Here is a 26,008-nt window from a genome sequence, read left to right on the forward strand (position 1 = left end):
TATCAGCTGTCAGCTGTTGGATCAAACAGCAGTTGCATGTCCTAACCTAGAAAGCAGCAGAAAAACATTCAGTTCCACAGGTGAAAGGGACTGTGGCTTTTAAAATTAACAATGCAGCTTGCTGAACAAAGGCAAGGTTCTGAAGGGTGTTTAGCCACTGATTTTATGACTAAGGGTAGATTTTAGTAGAGAGATGAAATGTGCAGAAGCTACAAGCTACTAAAAATTATCCAATGGAATACACAGATTCAAGACTGAAAAAAAAGACATTTTATCCCAGAAACAAGAGGAGTTGCAGTTATTTGCAGAGATTGGTGTAAAACAGGGAAAAAAAAATCCTTGAATGAAGTTTTGGAGCACTGGAGGAAAACAAACTTCGATAGCCAGCACAAAACAGGCCTTTGAGACTTACCCATCAAACTAGCTTGGACACTTGCTTATGGAACTGCTGCTAGAGTTACTAATTCTCTGAATACTTGAGATTTCACTCCAGTCCTATTCACCTTAATTTTTATCTTCTGTGGAGGCAATTATATGGTGGTAAATTAGTAAAACTTAATTTTAGTAAATTAGTAAAAACTTAATTTTATAATTAATGAATGCTTATTCACCAGGGCTTTTTTTTTTTTTCTTCTATATTTGTAAGGAGAGATTCTGAGAGACCATCAATTATTATTTTAAGACAACATTATTCATATAAGTCATAGAATCGTAGAATGGTTTGGGTTGGAAGGGACCTTAAAGATCATTGAGTTCCACCCCCCCTGCAGTGGACGGGGACACCTTCCACCAGACCAGGTTGCTCACAGCTTCATCCAACTTGGCCTTTAACACTGCCAGGGATGGGGCATCCACAGCTTCTCTGGGCAACCTTTTCCAGTGTCTCACCACCCTCACAGTAAAGAATGTCTTCCTAATGTGTGATTGAAACCTACTCTCCTTCAGTTAAAGACTATACCGTTATTCATATACATTGTAACATGTACACGATATATCTTGCGTTAAAAATCTGTGCAAGTTTTTTGTGAGGCTGGCTTCTGACTTGTGAGATTTCCTCTCTGCTTTTCCAGTAAGGTTGAGCACTGTATTTCCTTTGCACACATGTTCTCCATTCATTCCTCCACAATTACCAGTTACATGTTCTTTCTGCCCACAAGTGTGATACTGCATCAAGTAGCAGGCAGAGACATAGAGACTGGCAGTGTGCCTTTCTGATGGGATTGCTGGATTGTGGGACTGTTGTGTTGAATATGGCAGAGCACAGAACCAAGAGACCTTCAGGTGACCGCTGTGCAGAAATATGCAAATTGCTAATTAATCACGATTCTAAATAAAGAAAAATGTAAATAAAGACTAAGGGAAAATGCAATAAAATAATTTATGAATGAAGTACATACAATATGTCATTCTGAAAAGCAAAAATCAAATTACAGACCTTAGAAGATTAAAAGTTTGAATTTGATATTGCGAATGGCCCTCCAGGCTGCTGGAGAAGAAATCTTATTAAGCACCACATGTTTTAGTTTGAATTCATCTACCTTGGAGAAATATAACAAGGACTATGCATGCCATTCTGATCTTCCTCAGCATAATTCTTTATCATATTCTAGGTTTTATTAAAGTGCAATTAAATAGTTATCTCTATGATGTGGTTTTATGTGTGATATATTATTATATATTTATTGCAATCATATATACACATACACAAAAGTGCAGTTTCCAAATCAATTGTTGAGAAATTTCACTCACTCTGTCTTCAGCCTTCTGCTATTATGTGTGATTGTCTCCCATTTTTTCTACCTTAAAACTATTTTACTAAGTCTCCTCCTCCAGTTTAACTAGTGATCTTAGTGTGGCACAATAACCTCTGGGAAATCCATTCTGCATTTTATTCCACCTATTTTTTCCCCCTAAGAATTTGTTATTGTCACAGGCCCAAAGCTGCCCTTCTCCTTTTTTCCCTGTTCTTGTGCAGAGGTACTGAACTGGCAAACCTCCAGCTATACAGTACTGTGTTCGCAGGCTGAATGAGGGGGAACGTCCACAGCTATGCATCACTAACATTATATGATGTGGGAGCACTCGTAGTGACCCAGCTGTGCACCACTCAGCTCTGCAGTATATCCGTTCTCAGCCTTAGTGTCCTGCTGACACGGGCAGCGCTCTGCTCCCACGTCTCCTCAGGCAGAGAGGATGGGTACGCAGAGAGACAACTGCAGTCGCATGGCTCAATCCCAGCCTTAGCTAGACACAAAAACTATGTCGCTGGGTGTGTGCCTCTGATGTTGCCACGGTACACAAGTAGAACAGAAAAGAGGAGAGCACAGGAGAGACCTGCACACCTTCAAGAAATGCAAGGAAGAGTATCCAGGGAAATACAGACCTGTCAGCCTCACTTCCTTTCCTGGGAAGGTTATGCAGCAAATCCTTCTGGAAGCCTAGAAGCACGTGAAAAAGAAGGGACTGTGTATAAGCCAACTTGGATTTCCCAAGGTCAAGCTATATCTGACCAATCTGATAGCACAAGAGGAGATGATGGCTTCAGGGAATGAAGGGAGAGCAACAGATGTCATTTATGTTGTTAAATCTTGCATTTGGGATGTAATAGCCCATGCACTGGTACAGGCTGGGGCTCAATTGGCAAGAAAGAGGCTTTGCAGAAAGGACCCGATGGACAAATTGAACACAAAGATTGCGTGAGAAAGAGAGCAAGCAAACAAGTCAAGGGAAGTGATTGCAGACCACATCTGGAGTACTGTGTCTAATTTTAAATTCCCTAGTACATGAAAATATTGACAAACTGGAATGGACCCTGGTGGAGGGTCACCAAGATTGTTAGAGGCTTGGAGCTTATACCAAACTGTGCTTCTTCACCCTGATGAGGCTGAGGCAGTAAATTTCCTGCTGTTTCAGCTACCTAGCAGGTGGATGTAGAGAGGAAGAGACAGACTCTCTTGGAGGTCACAGTGAAAAATGTGAGAAACAAGGAAATTGCATCCAGGAAAATTCTCACTAGCTCCCAGGGGAAGAATAGTCACCTGCAGGGCAGAGATTTGGAAGAATCTGTTATCTCCATCCTTGAAGATATTCAAAACTTGACAATATAGACTCCTTAATAATCTGATATAATTGTGAAGTTATCCCTGCGTTGAGCATGGGGTTGGACTAGATCACCTCTTAATGATTTTATCTAAATTACTCTGTGTTCTAAACGGCACAATTAGGGGGTTTCCTTCAAAAACATCCTAATGCCTCAACCCAGTAATATATAATTCTAATTCCCTTCCTGGACCTGGCTCAGAACCACTTCCAAGGGAAAGGGCTTGCCATTTAATAGAACTTATTGAGACCCAAGTTCATAGTAGCATAACTACTTGGTGGTGGTGGAAGGCAACTGAGACAGGAATGTAAACATCAAGGGCCATTGAATATTACTACTTTTTTTCCAGTGAAAAAAACCAGGTACCAATTAAGGAAGTCCAGAAGGGAGTTTTGAGAAGTAGACAAGTGAAACAGAAATGACCAAGAATTTCTGGACAGAGCATCAAGGCTACATAACTCTTGGTACCCATTCTCCATAGCATCCTACAAGGAACTCAAGTTAGAAGGAAGGGAGAATTAAGAATTCTGCCATACAAAGTTGTGGAGAGAAGGGTAGCCCATCCCTGAGATAGGCAGGGGGTGTGTTACTGTGGAAAACCTTATCTATCAAGCATAAAGGGATGACTGTACTTGCAGTTTGAGGGAACTCCTTCATGGTTTTGCACATCTGCTATGTCCCCACTGTCTTTATGTGCTTTTATTATGATGAACTGAAAGTTGCTATAGAGTTGAAATTTTAAAGGCAAGTTCAGGATTTGCACGCCCTACCTAATGACACACAGATTTACTGGGGAATGGAAGACAAACTAAGATGCATTTAGCTTCCTACTAGTACCAATGAAGTGCATGACAATGCTGAAGTGGCACTGTCCTATTCAGATCAATATCATAACTATGGTCCTGTGGATTGGGAAGAAGAGTTTACCACCTTCAGTTCTTTCTCCTCCAAAGCCCAAATGTAATTCAAGTTCTTCTTCAGAACAAGCATCAGTGAAACTTGATGATATAGTATTGTCATGTACAATTTTATATGAAGGGCAAGGATCTGTTACTGATGTTACTCCACTGATAAAGTGGAATTAAGCTCCAGTCCACTAAAAATACCCTTTTCATACATTTAGGTTTTGTTACACTGACACAGGTTACATGTAGTGTTTGAGACTGTATGTCTTCTACTATTTAAGTATTTCTGCCTTGAGGATTCTTATGTATCTAAACACTGTGGTATCTGGTTTTCTTCAGCTACACTTTAAGAATTCTCATTTGAATCAGGAATTGAAGCAGGCAACTTGATCTCCTGGCACTGTCCTTATCGTTTCTTGTCAGACCACTGTTTAACCACTATTACTTCGCAAACAGCCTTTCCACCGATAAGGAACTTGTGTTGTTATTGAGATAATTATCAATGCATTAGAACAATATGCATCAAAATTAACAGCATTCATGCAGGTGATCATCAAGAGGAAAATAATGCCTAATAAGACTTGCTGTGGCTACCTGTAGCATAAATCCATATAAAAAAAATCAGGTTACAGTTGTCAATGTTTATTATACATTAAGAGCAGGGTACATTAAGAGAAATACTTTACCTGATATTTTGAACTATTGCACGAAGAACCTGAGACATTTAATCTACCTGTAGATACCAACACTGTGAACTGAATTTGCTGTCCCATGCTTTACAGACTACACTATCACACTTAAAGAGGTCTTCATCTAACCAATTTAGGGATCTCCCTTAGCATGTGCGATATGAGACATACACCTGAGAAGTCCAAAACTCCTTTCACTAAGTGTAAGGGAAGCCTCTACTCACATGCAAAAATCTGTATTTGTTTAGATAAGTCCATCCCAGCTATTAATAAAACCCAACGTAGCCTGATTTTGAGATCTGAATTCAACTTGCGAATTCAACTTTTTTTTGTTACAGTGGGATTACACAAACACATGCAAAAAAATAATGTTGTTCCAAACAGATCACTATTATCTCTGGTTTGACAACTTTCCCTATGCTGACAGAAAATACTTGCTTAATGATACAGCAAAATCCCCACAAATCTAAAATACTGTTGTGAATACTATCTCTCAGTAACTTTAAATCATGTTGCACATATTTAATAAAAAAAAAAAAAAAGCAGCATAATTAGTGCTGCAGTCAAGTACTCAGAAGTTTTAAAACAATAAAGGTAAGGTCATCTATGAACCCTCAGTCTGTTCTCTCAAATACATTTATTTAATTACACAAGATTTTTTATCCCATCTCACTTGTAAGGATAAACAATGCTCACATGAATGAGCAGTGCTTTACTACTTTTCTTATGGCCAAAGATCTTAAGTCTAACCCAGAATTCATCCTTAATACAGAATTACACGTGTTCTCACTGTTCCTTCTGCAATAATGCAGATGGGTCTGATTACTTCAGAAATTATTGCTTATCTTCACAACAGCCCCACTTGTGAGGACTGGAATGGATTTTTACGCAAGGAGAACTGAAGACCAGGGAGATTAACAATCAGAACTATTAAATAGTTTTGAGTACTCAATCTGAAATTTTTCAGGACTGTTCAGAAACATGTAGTTCTACATAATTTCATATATATTTAAGTATTTATAGACTTAAGTTGAAGTCTCAAATGTTCAGCATTTGAGAATCAGATTCAAGAAAATCAAATTTAATTTTATCCTTGATTTTGGGTAACCAGTTAACAGTACCTCATTTGACTATCTTTCCTCAGCATTATTTAGGGACTACATGACAGAACAATATGCAGTCTTCTGCAGTAATTGCAAGATCATACTCTCCCCCTCTTACCCCATTTTCCATATATATTTCTCCTACATGCTAAGGAATTCTGTAAATACAACCACCATTTACAAACCAGATTACACAAGCCATTAAGTCCACAGCACAAAACAGTCTAGCAGATGACAAGAATGTGCTACCATATGATTAGATACTGCTACAACATAACCCTTGAAGAGACAAAGCATTTATATAGTCATTCTAAACATCGAAAATTAGATGTGACATTAAAGCCTGTTTTCCATGCCAGGCTTTTGCCTAAGGATACAGTAATTATTTTCTTCCTTGAATTTGTAAATTCATATATATTACATAGATTTTATTCAACGTGCTTTATGTATTTCCATCTGCTATCTTATCTTCACATTTTGAGTGTTATTACCATTTTAGTCCCTAAAGCGTACTGGAATTGTTAGACAAAAGAGGAAGAGACATTTTCTGTTCCTTAGAGAGTCATGACCAAACATGGAAACAGTTCAAAAGTTGACTTGATCTTTGCTTTAAACAGACATTTGTTATGCAGATTTTTCCTCTTCAGAAACCTGTTTACTGAAATCAACTGAACTCAAGCCTAGTCTAAAGTTCTAAAGAACATGTTAGTGATGGGAGCTTGGTTAAGAGCTCTTCACCTAAGCACAACCCTTCCTATCCACATGAATTCTGTAGAGACAGAGCAAAATCTGATCTATGCATAGAAATTGCATTAATAATTTTAAGCAAGTAAAAAAATTCCAGGCATTTTACTGGTAGCTGTTTTACAGATTCATCCTAGTTTCATGACTGACCAAATCATTATTTTTAACTTGATTTGGATACTAATCTGTGTTAAACCAGTATTTACATCAGCCTGCTGTACTACTGAGTTACAGAATTTTTGTAGATTTTGTCTTTGCCCTTGTTCCTATTATCTAGTCCGTCTTGACAATAGAAACATTGATGTCTTTGGACATCATTCCAAAAGAAAAGAGATTATTTCCTCAGTCAAATGAAGCTGTATTCCATTAAACAAAATACCCTTTAAACAAAGCTTTACTGATGCATATACTCTTCTGCCTTTACTGCAAAAACAGCTTCAAGAACACTAAGGAAGTAACCTATTTTAGTATGGCAAGTCACAAGTAAGCTACATAAAGAAATACTGTACTTTCTATCATTAATTTTTGTCCACATTTATTTATGAGTAAAAGAAACAGCAAACATTACAACAAAGGGGACATTCAGACCCAGATTAAAAAAAAAAAAAAAGAAAACAGATGCCTGATTAGATTCTGAATTTAGGCACCTCAAAACTGCTGACAAAGTACACAAAAATAAGTGAAAGTGATGAGCATTTCAGCAAACTTTTAAGTGCATTTCAGTATTTATTTAGATGTTTTAAGCTCTCGCACTAGATTTTACAAGCTGGTGAACACTGGCAAAAGTATTTCTCCCACAGAACTATAACCACACATTCCCAAGACAGTATAAATATATGGTTGAACTAACATTAATACACATCACCATTTTATCAATTACATAATAAAACAAATTATCAAGTATCCAAATATTAAGTTACGCAGCTTGAAAGGCATACAAAATATTACAGAGATCTGCCCAAGTCATAGCAGAAACTCAAGGAGGAAAAATGAAAAGAAGAAGAAAAAAAAAATAATCACACTTTCAACAAAGCGATAGTTGGTAAACAACTGTCAATAGGTACAGTAAAAGAAAACTACAAGATTTTTCAGAAATTTTCTGATTAAGAATTTTTAGCTACAATAACAAAGCATTTCTAAGTTTTAAAAAAATATTTACTAAAGTAAAGGGCATATTCTATACTTCCTGCACAAGACAAAGGCAACATTTTACTAGAAATATTAAATAGCCCCTCCCAACCTTTTCAGGCCCTCTGTTAAGTTGCACATGAAGTGCCAACAATAATTTTACTGTAAGGCTTTTTGTCTGGAGACATTAAAGACTTGTGTGCTTCTGTACAATTTAAAAGATCTTCTACATGAATAACCAGAGAGTAATGACTTGTAAAATGGAGAGGTCTGCAGGTAACAGAAAAGTACAGATGCAAGGGTAAAAAGTTGCTGTAATTAATAGTATTAAAAAAACAGACTGTGCAAATCCTGATAATTCTAGTGCGATTGTGGGAGACAAAACATACAGTGAGCAGGCAAGACTACTTTAGAGGCCGTATTCTTCAATATTGAAATGACTGTAGAAAAAAAGATAGTAAGGTCCAGGTAAGCTGGTAGTTCTCACATCATCAGAACTATGCTCATTTTAAGGAAAAACATATAGCTGATATGCTGGGTGTTTTGGCACCTAATCTCTCTACAGATTGATTTATTTTAGTACCCCAATTTTTAGTAGTTGAAACTAGGTGGGTAAGACTCAACAGCATGATTCAAGGATATTTGATCTGGTAATCAATGAACAAGGAGACAGCTCAGAAACAGGGTACAGCAAAAACATTTACTGGGTCTCCAAACAGATGGATATTTACTTAAACATAGAAGTTGCATTTCTACTTAGCCTTTAGCCTATTAAATACCCCTAAGGAAGCTTCCTTTACTACTAAAAAATACCAGACTGATGTCTTTGGCATGCAGTCTGCTTAATTCTAGTTTCCATCCTTTATTCCCAAGGAAGTACTATAGGCTGTTAAGCTTTACTGAATACAACAATTATTTCGGTGACCATTGGAGTCTTTAAAGCGCAGACGCATCTTGGGGCGGTATTTCTCCAAGTACAGAAGTTGCTTGCTGTTGAAAGCTCCACGCCGCTTCCTAGATGGAGGAAAACATATTTTAAACAGAACATCAATCTCCTGCCCAGTGAAATAATATCACCAACCAGAGAAAAATATTTTTAGGTCACTTAAAAAAGCCACCTTTAAGTCAAGGCTATAACCAAAATAGGGATAATTGAAAGTTTGGTGCCAGGAAAGAGGGTGGTAGCTTCCTTTCACAAATACCTCATTGGACCACATGCTCAAAAGAGTCCATAGCATTTAAGACAGTGTTCTACCTCTGATGTACAAAATCCAGAAATTAAGAAAGAACATAAATATTTTAAGTCCCCATAATAAGAAGTTGAACAGAAATTGAACTTTGTTTTCTCAAACCGTTAAGTACGTGAAAAAAAGGTACATGTTGATTGACTGTTTGGAATACCAGTCTTCCTGTTCCTCATTTTATATACAACCAGTACAAGCTGAATTTAACTCTTCAAAGACTTGGCAAATATGCAAGAAGTATTATGGTATTGTTTATAATAGCTGCAGCTTCTTTTAAACATAGTTGAATTGAAACCTGAAAATTAAGACATTGCGACTAAAATTCTTCTCATCCAACTTACACTTATTTAAAAAATCCAAGGAAATATTTGTTTTCAGTAGACCACCAGGAAAGACTAGGAAGAACATTTTAGCACACTTTGGTGTGCTAAAGGATCCACCAATGTGAGTGTTACTTCTAGCTAGGAGACAGAACTTAAATTCTAAAGGTATTCTGCCTCTCATATGTAAAATTTCCTTTAGTGCCCAAGGATGTACCAACACGTTAAATCTTGGAAACAGCTACATATTAGCTTCATACTTACTGTCTTATGAACTGCACTGCATCTTCATACTTCATTCCACATTCTATCAGTGCAAGAGCAACTAAGACTGGAGCTCTGGTTCAAAAAAGAAATTATATTCAGTTTAGCTTTTGTCAATGCATACTCAGAAAAACCTTTACCCAGCTCTCTCTTTTGTCCTGTGTAGATTATGCTTCCTCTCTGGGAAGGCAAAAAAAGCAGAAGGCATTTCTATATTAACTGAGATACTATACCACTTGTTTTTAAGTTACCCATTCTCATTAAGATAGGGGTTTAAATTAACCCTGGTCAACCTTAGCTTTTGGCTTTAGGTATAGGAGAGTACAACTGGAATAAAATGAAAGTAATCTTCAACCATTTGTTTCAAAGCAATTGATTCTGGGCAAGAGTTGCATATGGGTTTCTATCCCCCACAATGAAGCATCCCTAGAAACAGCCTGGATCATTAAAGCAGAAAGAAGAGGAGTGTCAGGTTCAATAAAAGCTGACAAAATGTAGAAGTAGCATAACAAGTTTTAGGAACAGATGAAATCCACAGGCTGCTGCACTCCCCTGAGGATTTCCTTGCTTGCCACAGTATTCTTCATCTGACAGAATACAGTTTTCAGTTAGAAAAGCTTGACAGAAATCAAGGCCAAATACATTAGCAATTTATGGCTCAAAAAAAAAAATCATGCCACACCTGAGCAACAGACTTGTGCATCTAGTAGCAAGCTTAAGTGATTTTGTAAGTTCAGGGATTTAAGAGAAAACATACAGGATAGAAAGCTAGAATATTCTTTTCAACTAATTAGCTGCCCAATTTTGAAGAAAACCCAACAGGTAGCACTCTAAGCAGCAGAAAAAGACTTCGGTTTTGGAAACATTCATCATTACAGTCAACTTTGTTACATGTGAAGCCATAACGCAGTGGATGAGCCAGGCTTACGGACAGCAAGATCAGAAACTTCCATTTTAGACTGGACATACTGAAATCCATGGCTATAATATAGCAACTGCTTTTAGAACAGATCTAGTTCCTAGGTAGTCTAGAACAATAACAGAAACACCATTATGTTGTCCCAACTGATGGAACTGTAAGACAGTGGCAGCAGACAGAGGGAGCCAGGCTAAGAGGAGAATATTTAGCATTATCACTAATAATTTTGAGGTCACTTAGATGTGAGACAAACAGATGTTTGAGACTTTGGAGAACACTTTTCATCCCTCAGATAGGTGGTGGATAAAAGCTGGTCTTGATGTGCCAGAACCAGCCACTTGTTTGTGGATAATGGTAACAATACCCATGGTACAAGGAGACTGACAATAATACTGAAATGGAGATGAAGCAGGTAAGTCAATAAAAATAAAAGCATTAGAAAAAAAAGAAGACATAGCAAAACAGAAATACTAGTGGGACACTTATCAATATGCTTGGTACAAGAATATACTTATTTACTTAATGCAGTAGATTTTGTGAGAGCTGTGATTGTAGTATCATGTGTTGACCAAAAGGCCTTAACAGATGCATACAACAGTTTCCTGCCATCTTCACTATTTTTAAGTGTGAGGTCATTCCAATATGGGATATGTGACTATTCTACATTTACCTCAAACTTCTGTACTAGATCTTAACAAGTCTGACCAGGAATTCAACAGATCTTTATAAAGCTTCACTCACCTTCCAAGACCAGCAACGCAGTGTACAGCAATACAACAACCAGGTTCTTCACGAAATTTAACTTTAAGGAGGTTTAGCCAATCATCAACAATCTGGTTGGATGGTGGAGCACCGTCATCAAAGGGCCAATCCTAGAATACAGGATGATAAACACACAAAGATGGAACTCTTTTTGCTTGTAAGATGGTGCATAGGCAAAAAAAGAAGGCGATACAATGGACAAAGTGCTGACAGCTAAGGAAACCATTTAAACCTATGATTTTCTAGCAGTATAACTATAGCAATATTAGGAATACATTCCTTTCAATCAGTTTTCATTGAGCACATGATTTTGATCAAAACTGAAATTTTTTCCTGACAAGAAAGAATGACTGCACAGCTTTTTCCTCCATCAGCTGCTTGAACACACTCATAGAGTTAATAAGGTGGTATCGAAAGAATTATTTTTCTGGGAAGGGGTGGGGTGTGGAGGGGAATGGGTTGGTTTTAAACTCTGCTTTTACACTACTTACCAAAACCTGAATGCCTTCTTTTTCCACCGGAGCAGTGTCATAAGTAGCTTCACACACTCTTACCACTGTGGTAACACCATATTTCTTAAGTTCCTAGGGAGTGAAAAAAAAGTTGCTGTGAGAGCAAACTAGTTGCACTTGACCACTTAATTTTCTCAGTAAGTTTACTCAGTAAGTAATTCAAAAATTTTCAGTAAGTAACCTCATACAAATGCTTGCCACCCTGTGAAGAACAGAGAAAGCTGAAATAACTAAAAATCTATGTGCTAATGCCAGATATCATTAAGTTCTGCTGCAAACATAGTTTTATGTGCAGATTGAGTTTTGTTATGTTGGATCAGACTTTTTTTAATCTAAAATCACATCTAGCTAAATATTAATTAATCAAGCAGTCCATCTCCAAAAGATCATTCCTTTTAAAGGAACAGGAAGTTTCCTGGTTTGCAAAGCTACATACTTCAGTAAAGCACTCTGAGCGACGTTTAAATCTTCCCCTTCTCTCTCTCTGCTTAAAATAGGTCTGTAAGACCACTTACTGTTAAGAACTATGAGTTGTCATAACTAGAGAACAACAAAATTTAGCTTTCCAAAAAAGCACTCACTCTGTATTATTCCTGCAACAACCCATCCTTCACATTGTCTGAACTGGACTGACTGAAGCATAGCCTAAGCATACTTTATCTACGTGTGGCGGTATAAAGTCAAGCAAATGTAATCCTACTGTGCTTCCCATAAGTTATACCACTCCAAATGCAGAATTGAGCTATAATACACCTAAAATCTTGCTAATGAGGGACTTTGCAAACCTTACCAGGAAGTAACTTTGCAGGAACTAGCATACACTTTATACACCAGCACACTTTATAGTTCCAACACGCTGGATACAAGTTTTAGATGATAAATTCGATACCAGCAGTATTAGCAATATATGCCAAGCTACCTAGCAGTAAACAACTTCAGCACGTACCAAAACACTTTAAGTAACTTCAGCAGGTCTGGATGCAGAGTAAGCCTACTGCCACAAATTTCACTCAAGTCGACACTATGACACAGACGATTCTCTTAAGCTACATTAAAACCATAATCTGCTAACACTGGAGGAAGCTAGGCAATGAAAGCATATTGCAAGCCTGTTATTTGTTCCTAAGGTTCTGATCCACGACATATAGTGAATTATTATCTTTTTAATCACTATGCAGTAAGTGCAAGGAAATGTTACACCACTTTAGTCCAATCTGAATCAAGTTCCTATCACTAGCAGATATTTGTTTTGTTCTACACATAACTCTGCCAAATAATTCCTGATTTCAGACCTAAACAATGTACTTAATGTACCATTACGGTATAACTATTACTTGGCTTCACTCTCAGAATTACATTTGTGAAGGCCAAAGTATATCTGAATAGATTTGTCTGTAGCTCTTTGAAGCACAGCATCAGTATTTGAAAAAAGTCAATATACAAACAATTTCAGTACTTCCTCATATGGCTTTCACAGCCATTAGCAACTAGCAAAGAAGGAAATTGTAAATACAGCATGTTGCACAGGCATTAAAAAACCACATCAGTAAAAATTGTGTCCTGGCCTTACCTCTATAAATTTGTTTAAGGTTGCATTGGTTGGATTGTGTGTGATCAGGAATCTCATGTTCTTGTAGGTGATTTCCACAGGAGCAGGGCGGTTCATTCGGGCCATATTGATTTAGTTAAACATGCAACAAGATTATGAAAGGATTAAAAAAAATTCTAATACAGAAGTGATGTAGAGAAACTGAAGTCTACTTCACTATACTCCACGTGAAATTCTCAGTGCTTGGAAGTATGAAGTTGGGAGCAATGGGAAATGAAATGAACCTCCTAACAAGAAGCAGCAATTCTTCAATCCAGTAATACTGAGGCAAAAGAAAGGCAGTGCACTGAGGTTTACCCCATCCAGGTCTGAATTCTGTTGTTAAATGCTCTGCCAATTTCAATTCAAAACTTCTTATCCTGGTCAACCACTCTTAGGGGGGCTTCTTGGTGGAGTAGTAATGAATTTCTACAGTTCACTTGTCTGCATAGAGGTCGTGCTGTGCCTGGCAGTAGTCTCCACTGCCCTTCAGAAACTCCATAAATGTGTGACCAAGAACACCACAGAACTGCTGTAAAGAGAGGGGGAAAAAAAAGCATAATGAGGACAGGTGAAACAAGGTTATTTTTAAGATATCATGCATTATAAAATGAAAAAATAAAAACACAGCAACTAAGCAGTTTCAGGAAGTTTATTTTTTATTCCAAGAACTAAGTTTCTGTAAGAATCCTGTCACCTTTCTTAGCAAGGATTATTTGAAAATAAATACATTTACTTAATACAAAGTTTCCATATAGGGTTATTTCAACACCAAATGCTGAAATGTTTTAAAACACCAATTCAGATGTGCTAAACATAGCAACGAGTTTTAAGAACCCCAGAATTTATATAAAGCATAGTTTTTCCAGGATACCCATACAACTTCCTTTTCCATTCTGAATTAAGAGACATCACAACATCTACTAAAGTTACAGTGACTTTACGTAGTCCCATGAAAGCAAGGATGAGATTCCTTGAATATTCAAGCTCAGCAGTGGACAATTTTTAGTGTCTGAACAAAACTATCAGTCTCTACTTAAAAGTAGAATCACTTGTCTTAATGGCTAAAAACTTACTTTGCTTGTAAGTATCACTAATTCACATCCAGAACAGCCAGTAGGAAAAAAATGCACATAAATCCACCTGACTTAAATAGGAGGCCATGAAAACAAATGCAGTCTTTGTGGCCTAACAACAAAATGTGAGCTTTCAAACACTTTGAGACTTTCAAGGCACACAGATTTCTAACTAAGGAACATTTCACATACTAAAGGCTGAGGACCCATGGCAACCTTCATATGCTTTTAACTGTCTTTTCACACCAGGACTTTATTTATACCAAGATAGCAGTAATAGTCTAGCTAAAACCATACATAAGCAAGTTTATTGAACAGGTTATTCCTGTCCAGTGGTATGCTGTTTAGCTATGGTTAAATTTATATATATAATTACTACAAGACGCAACTAGGAATTAAGATAGCAAATGAACTGCTTCAACTTGGGTATTCATTTGCAGATGTTGTAAAGGAACCACTAAGATATGCTTTTATGCACTGTGGAACCCTTCCAGCAGAGGAGTTAGTTTTGTACCCAGCCACACAACACCAGTCCTGCTGAGGACACCTGCGTAGGGAACAGAAGGGAAGACGAGAGGAGTTCTGTTTCCCAAAAGAGAGGTACAAGTTGAACCACATGCCCACCAAATATACTTAGGTACCAGAGAGAAACATAATTGATCCCACAAATGTTTAGCAGAAAAAAGTTATTTATGTTAGTCAGGCAACCCCTTTTCATTTTCAGACAGCTTCCTGGTAAGAGTTTTAAGGTGTTAAACACAGGTATGACTTGTAAAAAACAAACAAACAAAAAAACCAAAAAACCCCCACAAAAAACCCCCAACTTGCTAACAGATATGAGAATTAAGTTAACAGAAGAAACTAAGATAACAATTTCACATGCATTTTGCTGCCACTCCACAGATACTACCATCAGCTGGTAGTAAAGACTGTAGGATTAAGTTTGTCAGTTGCAAAAAACCTATTTCAGTTTTTATTTTTGACAACTTGAGAGACAGTACGAACTCTAAATATAATAGGCATGAAAAAGGAGTAAGAAGGGTCCTCTGAAGTCAAAGGCCAACAGAGTAACAGGAACCAGGAGAATTCAGACTCGGAAGAACTCCAAGAATCATCATCTGACTCACCAGCCATGTCCTAGCAGAAGGTGGCAGGTGTACTTTTAAAAGCCTCCTAGGACCAGACCTAGGAAACAGCTAAAATAGCAACTAAAAAAAAAAAGAACTGAAGATAACTTATTTAAAGTCGCTTTCAATTAGTTTAAGAAGCAGAACAGCAAAAAGGGACAGGACAGCTTTAAGCAGATACAGCTGCACAAGGTCTTGTGCTACTTTTTGCATGCACTGGCAGATCTCATGTTTATCTCTTCCTAAGAAGAATCACAGACAGTCCTTTTCCCTGGTAGAGGATGAGGGAGTGGAGGCTGTCAGAAACAGAAATGCATGAAAGTGAGCTTGAGGACGCAGAATGGGGGAAAAAAGAACACAGTGTAATTGGAAGCAGTTAACATGTCTCCATACTAGGACAGGTAGGGAGAAAGAAATAATCAGAATTCATCCAGCCTGCTAGGTAGGCTGCCCTTAGCATGCAACTAGGAGTACTCGAGATACCAGACAAACTCATCGTGGGGATAAGGAAAAGGGCAGGCAGCAAAGTATTAGTTAAGTAAAAAACCATTCATTTTAATGCAAATTGCTAATCACATCTAGAAACTGGGTGCACAGTTCAAATTCTTATACAAAGTTGAAGCAAGTAGATTATGCAATGTTACATTTGAGTTCTATGTGTTATTAACCCTTACAAAGCAATTCATTTTGTTAATTACTGACTTAGTATTACACACATCAGCACCTTAATAATTCACACAGCTAAGGACCTAACCAAGAATGTATTTAAGCCTCACTGTTTGCCTTGGCAACTGCTGCTGCCGTATTATAAAGGAGCAAAGCTCATATTTTCCTTTGATGTGAATGCCATCACTTCTTACCAATGCTAGCAGGAAAGCTTCACATGCACACCAACTCCTTTAGACAGCAACACACTGTACAACACTAAGAGAGCTCTGCCAGTCTAGTTTAGTTCTGTTCTGGGAGTCAAATGAAAATTAAAGACAAGTAGTACATGGGCATGCTGTTTGTGTTATGGCATTAAGTTACAGTACAAGGCTTCATCCACCTTCCGTAAAAAGACCTGGAAGATGAGAAATCAGCTATAAAAATACAGTTGCAGTAATTAAGACAATCTCAGGCTTTGAGGGAACTCAAATGATGTCAGGAACTTCCAAGAGGCTTGGAAACAGGGCTTTAGAATTACTACATTGTCTCATACAGTTTTGGCAGGTAAGCATGAAGTTGCCTAAGTGAAACTCAAATGCATAGTGTTGTATGCAGAAGGTTCTTTAACAGAGCAACACCAACTCATTGTTTTTACCATTAAGGTGGGTACTCCAGCATATTCTTTTCAATTTACATATAAGTTTTCCTTGAGGAAAATTAACACTGAAGGATTTTGGAAAAAGTAGCAGCTTCCATCATGACAGAAAGCCAGACAACATTTAGACTGTTAGAGCCATCAAAATAAACTTAGAAAACAAAACTAAGGTTAATATGCCAGGGCCACATATTAAGAGAAGGCAACCTGTCCATTATAGGTTACAGCTGTGTTATGATTGCACCACCTACTATAATTCATGCTAGCAAAAGTTAGAGAACAGTCTATTCAAGTAGAAGGAAGACATCTTGAAAAGAAAGGCTTTAATTCATGCCCTTCTTTGAGACAGAATGCTAAAGTATCCGTCTTCACTGACCAACAGATTCACATGTATGTTAATTCATGGTTTGAAACAATCACTTGTGTCTGACAAAAACGGCTTATGAAAGTAATCTGTTATATCGTTACTGATATGGGGAAAGCAAAGAGGTGTAAGGTTATCCCGTGCTGTTGACGTCCTTATTCACAACTCAGTGACATCTTGAAAAACATGCAAACAAAAGCACTTGCTTATGCAGTTACATGACACTTTACCTTCAGAAGATGAGCAAGATGATTCACAGTTGCTCAATCCACCAGCTCACAGACCAAAAACATTTACATACAGAACCAACTGTGTGGTCTTCCATCCTCTGAAGTCAAGACCTGACATGCACTCACCTACTAAAACCACAGGATCAGAACTAGAGAACTAAAATAAGCTACATTTCATGACAATTTGAGAACACCTGCAAGAAAGTTCATTGTTCTAACTTACTACCTGACAAAAAGTTACTGAATGACAGATAGCCCTGACTTCCTCTTACTACTCAAGGTTTAAATAGCAACTGCCAGAGCAGTCAGGGAAGAGTGGGAGGGTAAGGGATACAAACTGTGAAGCCATAAGGCAAGACAGAGGCACACCTTTGTAAGGTGCTGTTGACAAGATGTATCTCCTATCTACTGGGCAGATGAATGCCTGTACTGTAACATCCACAGTGACAGCATTGTCCATTTTAGCCACAGACAGCAACCCATTGCCTAAGAAGATACACTCAGATCTCACTGACAGGAAGGGAAAGGTTTATCATAAATTTGTTGCGACATGCTCTCTGCCGGAAGGATGTTCTCGTGGTTCAAATATGCAGTGAAGGGGGAAGAAAAAATTATCACAAAACTTCCTGTATAACAAGTCAATGCAACTTCCAGAGATGATGAAACTGAGGCCATGTGACTGCGTTCAAAGTTCTTCTGTGTGGACCACAGAAACAACATGCAAAGAAGCCTTAGCAGATATTGCGGAAAATAAGACATCACAAAACCCATTTCATTCCCTTGTTTAAATGACTTAACAATGCCACTTCAATAGCCAACTATTTAAATCCCACCATTCTACTAAAATATTATTCCATTATGTTTTAAGCAATAACATGAGAAATTTAGTACGTACACACAAAGAGAGTTATTGCTGTATTTCATCAAGTTTAATAAAGCCATTAACACCTAACAGGAAGTTGCTACTGAGAAGAATGTGGTAAGGAGTTATGGACTTGAATTTAATATAGAAATATCTCTTCTATTGATCCGATAGAGCAAGTTTTAATTTTTTAAAGAAGGTGAATATCTGCTGCTAGTTTACAATTCAGTAATACTCTTATCTGGGCACTCAGGTTAATGTTTAAAAGTCATCACTTACAGTCAGCCTACACACTGGGATAGATCCGGCATTCTTATGTGCCACATATTCTGCCAGAAAAGGGAAGTTGCACTTGACGGAAGTTATTAGATAAGGCTAAATTCTATTTATTTACTGCCTTACTGACACATTTAGTTTCAGTAAGACAATGACATCCTTCTCCCTTGGCTCCTGCTGTATCTGTCACTCATTTTCCTTTCTCTCTTTTATTTCTTCTCATGGCTGTGCAATTTCTATATTGCTTCTTCCACATTTTTCCCCAAAACGACTCTGTTCCTGGCAAGACAATCTCAAAACCCTTCTCTGTTCCATCACTAGAATAATATGAGCTGACATTTAAGTGTAATTTTCAGTTTTCTTGGTTTGGCAGTTTTATGAGATTACAAAGAGACAGGGTTCATACTTCTGAGTCACTGCTTTTGAAAGACTCAGCAGATGCAGGTAGACATATTGGAAAGTTGTTTCCAGCAGAAATAGGAAACACCAGAATCACAGGAACCTCATGCCACAAAAACTGTACAACTGTCAGCTCATAATACTTGCCATGCGCATAGCTGCCCACCAGAGAGCAAACAATCCTGCTTCTGTTACTGTAGGTTCCTTGATTTTGTTAGTTTTTTGTCTTTCTTGTTTCCCTGCTTCTGGAAGGCATGCTACCACCAGCAAGCCATGTGTTATTTGATTGATTGTGCTTAAATACACACAGCGCTCTGTGGTCACAGATGTTAGGCAGCACAGGTACCGAGATACTAGAGGGGGTTAAAAAAAAAAAACAACAACAAAAAAAACAAACAAACAAACAAACAAAAAAAAACCGGGAAGCATATGAGGAAAGCAAAATCTTCCAATGGTGAACTGTGATCCACCTCCAGAAGGAAATGCCTTCCTTGAAAAGCCAGATGGCAAGGTCTTAAAAGCAGGTTCGGTCAAAATTAAGGTATTTGACTACAATCGTCAGCTTCCGAGGTTCGAGGCACATTGTTAGAGAAATATCTGCTTCAACGTGTACTTAATACTTCTCTGTGGACTTTTCCTGCCGAACAAGACAGGCTGCACACCCGAGTTCGGGCATACCCCACCTCTACTGCATAGAGCTCATTTTGGAAAGGACTCACGTCCTCGCTCGCAGCCGGCGCTGCCTCCCCGCCCGAGCACGGCGGAGACAAAGCCGCCGCCGGGCCGCCTTCGCCGCGACCGCGCACGTGGGGCCGCGGAGGGGGGTGAGCGCCAGCCGCGGCAGCCGAGCCTGGCACCGGGCCGGGCCGCCAACCGCCCGCGGGCAAGCCCCGGCTTGCCCGGACAGCGCCGGGCCCCGGCCGCCCCCAGCCGGGGGGTGCCGGGCTCCCGCTCCGCCCGTCCCTCTGTCCCCGGCGAGGTGACGGTGTCCGGGCCGCGGCAGCGCCGCGCGGGCCGGGCCGTGTCCCGGTGCGGCGGTCACGGGTTCGCATCACGCCTCGATCAGGCTCCCGACGCGGAGCCATCTTGTCCCCCGGAGCCGCCGCCCGGCTCGGCCTCCCCCCGGCAGGGGGCTCCTGGCACGGCCGTGGGTGAGGAGCCCCGGCCCCGAGGGCGCTGCCCTTCCCGGCGGGAGACCCGGCCCGGCAGACACAGACCCTGGCGGTGGGAAGGCCGGGCCGGCGGGCGGGGCAGGCGGCAGCTAGGTTCACAAAGCGGCTTTGTGCCCGGGTTGGGCCGCCCGGGAGCCGCGGAGAGGTCGCCGTCTCCTCCTTTCCCGGCTGAGGAGGGGAGAGGGGCGCCGGGGGCGGCAGAGAGGCCGAGTCCTGCCGCAGCCCGGCGGGCTCGGCGCTCCAGCGGCCCGCCCGAGAGGAGCCGCAGCCCAGCGCTTCGAGAAGCCGTCTGCAGCCGGGCGAGAGAACAAAGGGATAACATGGAGGAGCAGGGGGAGAAGCGCGGGGAGCCGGGCACGGTCGGGCGGCCCGCGGGGCAGGGGGCCGGGGGCGCGGGCGGGCGGCACTCACAGGAATATGGTTACTCATTGAAGACTGTAGCCTGATCATACAGCCGGGGTGCGGGCGCCACAGCCGGGGGCAAGAGGAGCAGAACCAGGAGGGGGAGGAGGCGGAGGCGCTGGAGGCCGCGGAGCTGCCGGCGGGGGTTCGGCGGCGGCGGCGCGGGGCAGGACCATACAGCGGCTGCGGCGGGCGGACGGCTCTGCGGGCAGCGCCGGGCGGACGCGGCTGCACCAGGAGCGACACTCGGCGCCGCCTCCCCCACGAGCGCCCCAGCCCCGCCCCTCGCCCGTTCGCGTCACTGACGGGCGTCGCTCCCACCCAATCAGAGCCGCCGTCGGCGCGTCCGGGGCTGGCGCGAGGCCTCGGGGGGCGGGGTGGCGCCGGGTGCGGGCGGCGCGAGCGGCGGAGGCGGCCGGCGGGAACCGGTTCGTGAATGGGGCCGGGGCGGGGGCGCCCCCGGGGGCCGGGCCGGGACGCCCCGCGTGGCCCCACCCGTCGGGGCCGATGCCGGCGGCTGCGCCGGGAGCGCCTGCGGCGAGCTCGGGAGCCCCTTAGGCAGCGAGTCCTGGGTTCTGCCGCGCAGCCCCTGCTTCCCGCCGCGGCGGGGCGAGGCGGGACAGCCGCTCCCGCGGGGGCCGTAGGACGCAGGATGGCGCAGCGCGGCCCCCGGGCGGGTTTAATCCCTCGGGCCCTTCGCCCGCGGGCCGCAAAACCGCTTTGGCGAGTTTAATGCTGGCAGGAAGCTCTTAGCGCGTTTTGCCCGCGGATTACCCTGTGTTCTTTAAGTCGGGATAAAAACGGTGATTTCTGGTGTTACACATAGGAGATCAGCCCAGTAGGCCAGAAGTGGTGTGGGAAACAACAGGGGCTCTCTCAGCCTTCCCTCTCCCTCCTAGGGAACAGCACAGGGGTTTCTGAAAAGCGTGATCAGGAGTTGGAGCCCAGCGTTGGGAAGCACCGACCGACAGTGTCACTGCTATGCCCAAGGGATACGGGCACGTCAGCCGGCTGGACACGGGCAACCTGGGAAACACCTCGATGTGGGTCAGCGCCAGCTTTGTGAAATAGCAGCCTATTTTTAGATTCAGTTTGTCTGAAACTGTTCTAGTTGTATTTAACTAGTTAAGTCTTTCGACTGCATGTTATTGTATTGTTACAAATTACAAGAGCCTGCAGAAGTTGTTTTTTAATCTAAAAAATAAACAATTGTGAGTCTCATCAGTGAGTATTGGCTTGTACAAAGGTATGCTGGTTTGTGGTTTTGCCCAAATGGCCTGGTTTTATGTAGTCTCTATAAACCAGAGGTGTTCATGGTCACTGACTCGTGAGGTCTGTTACTCAGAACATGACTATATTACCTTTCACTCCATCTGGCTTCACGTGGCTATAAGACCATGTCTGTGCTCGCATGATGTACTCAGCTTTTCTGGGCTATAAATAGATCTGGGCTATATTTATTTACATTGCGTTTTGTGTTTACTGACTGAGGACACGTGTCTGGGGTGAACTTGCAGCTGTTTCTACTTCTCCATATAAAACTTCTTGAAAATGTGCTCAGAATGCTATAAAACAAGAATATGATCCCAAGGTTAATGGCCGCTTGGAATATTGTTTATTTGTTGCAATGTTAGGAAGGTTTTGAGGAAAAAAGAAATAAAGTCAACACATCTTCTCTCTTAATAAAGCTTGAGGAATTTGCTCTGGATAGAGTTCTGAGATTAAACAGCTCTTTATGTGCTTTAAGCCACGCTGTTTTGTTTTTGTGTTTGTGTTGTTTGGTTTTTTTCCCTCCAACAATACATGCATCTGTTTACTGTTTCATTGCACATTAAACTGATCAGGATTTTAAGATCAGTTACTTTGTGCTGAAACATCCTTGCAGTGTTGTAGCACAGTAGTTTACACTGAAAATAAGTCAGGGCAGTTTCTTTGAAATGATATAAGAAAAAATAATTTAGCTCAGGAAACTTAATCTAAAAGGATTTTTTTTCTTTTTGAGGAAAGACTCTTAGTGTAATTTTAACTGTTTAATATTAATTTTTGTTATGATAGTTCCTATCTGGCCCCCTTAGTGATTAATTATGTGGTACTAGTTGTCACTTAAGATGCAGTTCCTGTATTTCATGGTCTGAGATAACAAGAAATACTTGGGAGTATTAGAGACAGGTAGACTCCAAAGATCTCTTATTTCATATAACATAGAGCAGAGTAAGAGATATTTATCGGGGAGAGAGAGAAAAGTGCATAGTTACAGGGTGCCAACTAGGGAACTTATGAAACAAAGTGGATTGAGGAAACAGAAGGAGATGAGACTCCTAAAGAACTTAAAAAATAACAAAAAAAGTAAATGTTTGAAAAGAGGAATCTGGGGGGTATATTCAGAAGAGACTGATACTACTAGTATCACCATTGTTGCAGTATTAGGAAGATTAATACAACTTTTATGATAAGAGGCTATAATAGGACAAAGTTTGAATATATTTTTGAAGAAGTGGGAGTAAAAAATAAAATGTGGGCATGGCCTGAATGTCCAGTTCTTACCTAGTTGACTATTATCAATAGTTTTAATAGGCACTTATGCATTAAACCAGGCAATTTCAAGGTACTGAAGTTTCAAAAATCAAAACGGTGAGTTCTACCTTATAAGTACTTTTTTTGCCCCAAGTACAATAGTGAAAAAAAAAATCCTGATTAACTTTATTTATGTAAAAGTGTAAATACTTGATATGCTTTGTTAGCCATTTTTGTCAAGACGGAGAATCGTAATACGATGAGGAAGCAGTTTTTCACCTCTGATCATCTTTGTCAACCTTCCTGTATGTATAAAAATACCATTATATTATTTTTTAGCCACAGGGACCTGAACAGGGACTAGTTTTCAACATGCAGTCACACAGTTCCATGTATCACTTTGAAGTGGTTTATATTAATTTCTTGCAAGTACATGGGTTCTGGTTTGAGAATGCTACTTCTATGAGATTCAAGAAAATTAAACTTTAAAATATTACTTTTGTGTTTGAAATATGTACCTTTTGTAGCAACTAATATAAATATTACTCAAAGACTAAATAAAAGTAGTTGTTACCAATATGCTTGTCTTTTGCAGACACTTAACTTCCTTAGTTCCACTAGACAGAAATCAGTCAGTTGTCCCTGACATTTGTGGAGGGTCTTATGTATCATAACATAAGGGCAAAAAACCCCAAAGTATCATATACTGGAAAGAAATGTCAGAATCTAAATTGGTTAAAGTATCACTTGGATGTAGTGTCTATCTGGACTAGTCCTGTTTTAAATTTGAATGAAATTGGGGATTTTGTATAGCTATCAATGTCATGCTGTTACTAGTCTGTATGGATGGAATTACCATACACACTTAAGGCTTTGCTGGTTGAATCTTTCATCTGCTGGTATTAAATGTAACCTGAAGGCTGTGTTAATGCCCATGTCATGCCAATATGTAAAAACGCAAAGTGAGTTGGCTATGACTGGGTTAGACTGTCATCTAATAGGAAACTCATACATGACTAAGGTGATTAAAACAAAAAATAATTAACGGATAGGAATATAATTAATGCAAATCAATGTAGTTCTAGGGAAAACAGCTGTTGCAAAGAAAGCTGATTTAATGCTTTGATAAGATTACAAGATTGACATAAAAGTAATTGCATTGTTGTAATGCTAAATGTTCATGTTTTCAAAGTTTTATCAAAGGAGTGTAATTAAAAATCACTCTAAAAAACAAGTGTGACTGATGCAAAACTGATGAGTAACAAGCAACAATGATGCCAACATAGTTCTGCGGAGTAATCTAGATTATTTAGTAACTTGTATTCACTCAAAAATGTGTACAGGCACTTGCAAAGTCATACAGCTAGAACCAGGAATACAAGCAAGATTTATAAGTTTTCAAGAATGCTTTTGTTACTTTAAAGAGAGTTTTTAAAGTGCTGTTTAAAAAGAGATTTTAGCAGGCAAGTAAGACAGTAGGAGCTCCCAGGCCAGTGCTGTGGTTACAGTAAAAATTATCCTTATGTCATCCTTAGGTGTCTGATGTGAAATTGTGAGTAGAGGGATTTTTTTTTTTAAATAGCATCAGTGCTAACTATTGAATTACCATGTGCAGCTCTGTTGACCACAGACTTTCCAAATTACCTGATTTTCTGATACATAAGGAAACCCAGTCAAGGTGTAGGGAGCCTGTATGTGGCATTTTTCATGTGCCTTATTACCTTCTACTTCATCTACACTTACTGCCCCACTTCTTAGCCCTTTTTTTCTCTCTCAGGCTCAGTGCCATGGTATCTCTCAGATTCCGTGATCTTCTGGTGAACAGAATAGTGGAGTGGAAAGGACTACAGGACAGCGTCAATTGTTTCTGTAAAATTTGTGTTTGAGAGTGGTAGGTCCACAGCTGTGTCATAGAAGAGTGATGTACTGATGGGAATGCAAAGATGCAGCATATGTTCAAAGACTGGAAATAGTGAGACATATAAAGGACTCTTCATATTTAACTCAAAAAGTAGATGCAGCAATATCTCACACGGTGAAAATATAGGCCTCTAAAGGTTTTTTAATTTGAAGAGTAAGGTAGGTTGGTTCATAAATACGTGACAAATTCACTTGCTCTGACAAATACAAGTTACTGGCTTTGGTACAGGAATTGCTGGGTAAAATGTCATGTGCTGTGACGTGTAGGAGGCCATATACTGTAAAATACGGTATCATATTTCATATCTTGAGAATTTAGCCAGAAAAGAAGGCTTTTAGAAGATCCTTTATTTGAGATTTTTAAGTTAGTTCAAACTCCTTATGGTATTTTTGTCTCAATGGAGCTGTAAGATTTCTTAAATTGTGTCTTACCTGGGAATTCTGTTTTTAATATTTCTAAAGTTCATTCATATTAACAATTTAACTGAGTGCTTCTTTTTATTTTTTCACTGATGAGAATTTCATTGTGTTTATGAAAACCCTCTAAATTACTTAGTTTTTTATTCTTGTCAGTTTTCACTATGTCAGCTTCATTTCTGTGTCTTGGTTTCATTTATTCTCCCCTCTAGCATATTTTCCTCTTTATTCTTTGATGGATGTCTTCAGTCAAAATCTGTTTTCAAGCTTCTTCCTTTTCTTCAATTCTTTAAAAAGTCTCACAATTGTTAAACATCAGTTCATTTCTCTCTTATGTCCTAGTCTCACTCAATAGTGCAATCAGGAAGCTGGTTCTGTTTCCATGGCCTGGTCTGCATAGTCACAGCACACGTTCCAGCCCTCAGCTGCTGGTCTATAGAGTCTGAGGAACAGAGATTGATGGGACAGACCTGTGCTACAGGGGCACCTTTCTGCTATGGAAATTTCTGTGCTGATTTGCTGGAGATGCATTTGATGTATTTGTGAGTTTGAGTAGAATGAAGTGGTTGAAGAGGGATACAGAATTAAGCTTATTGTAGGAAATCTACAAGTTGTGCTCTAGCACGTTATCAAAACTGAAAGAGTTTGCAGTGGGTTCTTCATATTTG

The 26,008-nt window shown here is 40.0% G+C and overlaps 1 protein-coding gene across 3 annotated transcripts; it reads right to left on the bottom strand.

Moving 5' to 3' along the window:
* Positions 1-7,059: 7,059 nt before the first annotated feature.
* On the bottom strand, positions 7,060-20,774 carry PTP4A1 (protein tyrosine phosphatase 4A1). Of its 3 annotated transcripts, none has more exons than XM_032681964.1 (6): positions 20,499-20,774; positions 13,261-13,810; positions 11,670-11,762; positions 11,158-11,288; positions 9,498-9,572; positions 7,060-8,683 (listed from the first exon to the last, which is right to left on the bottom strand). In XM_032681964.1, exons 2-6 carry the CDS (start codon positions 13,363-13,365, stop codon positions 8,566-8,568), a joined length of 522 nt encoding a protein of 173 aa, XP_032537855.1. In that variant the 5' UTR covers positions 13,366-13,810; positions 20,499-20,774; the 3' UTR covers positions 7,060-8,565. The 3 variants fall into 3 exon arrangements, with proteins under 3 accessions (XP_032537855.1, XP_032537857.1, XP_032537856.1); XM_032681966.1 differs by having other exon boundaries at positions 13,261-13,807; positions 20,499-20,747; XM_032681965.1 differs by lacking the exon at positions 20,499-20,774 and adding an exon at positions 19,082-19,209.
* Between the last annotated feature and the right edge of the window lie 5,234 nt (positions 20,775-26,008).

This window comes from Chiroxiphia lanceolata, chromosome 3 (assembly GCF_009829145.1).
Source record: "Chiroxiphia lanceolata isolate bChiLan1 chromosome 3, bChiLan1.pri, whole genome shotgun sequence".
Taxonomy (NCBI): Eukaryota; Metazoa; Chordata; class Aves; order Passeriformes; family Pipridae; genus Chiroxiphia; species Chiroxiphia lanceolata.

What these genes read in the sequence shown, in the direction of transcription:
- PTP4A1 (XM_032681964.1), bottom strand. Translation starts at nt 13,365, where the DNA reads ATGGCCCGAATGAACCGCCCTGCTCCTGTGGAAATCACCTACAAGAAC. An exon ending in CCTTAAACAAATTTATAGAG is followed by an intron (nt 11,763 to 13,260) that starts GTAAGGCCAGGA and finishes TTCACTCCCTAG; the next exon opens with GAACTTAAGAAATATGGTGT. An exon ending in TGCGTTGCTGGTCTTGGAAG is followed by an intron (nt 9,573 to 11,157) that starts GTGAGTGAAGCT and finishes TTTTTGAACCAG; the next exon opens with AGCTCCAGTCTTAGTTGCTC.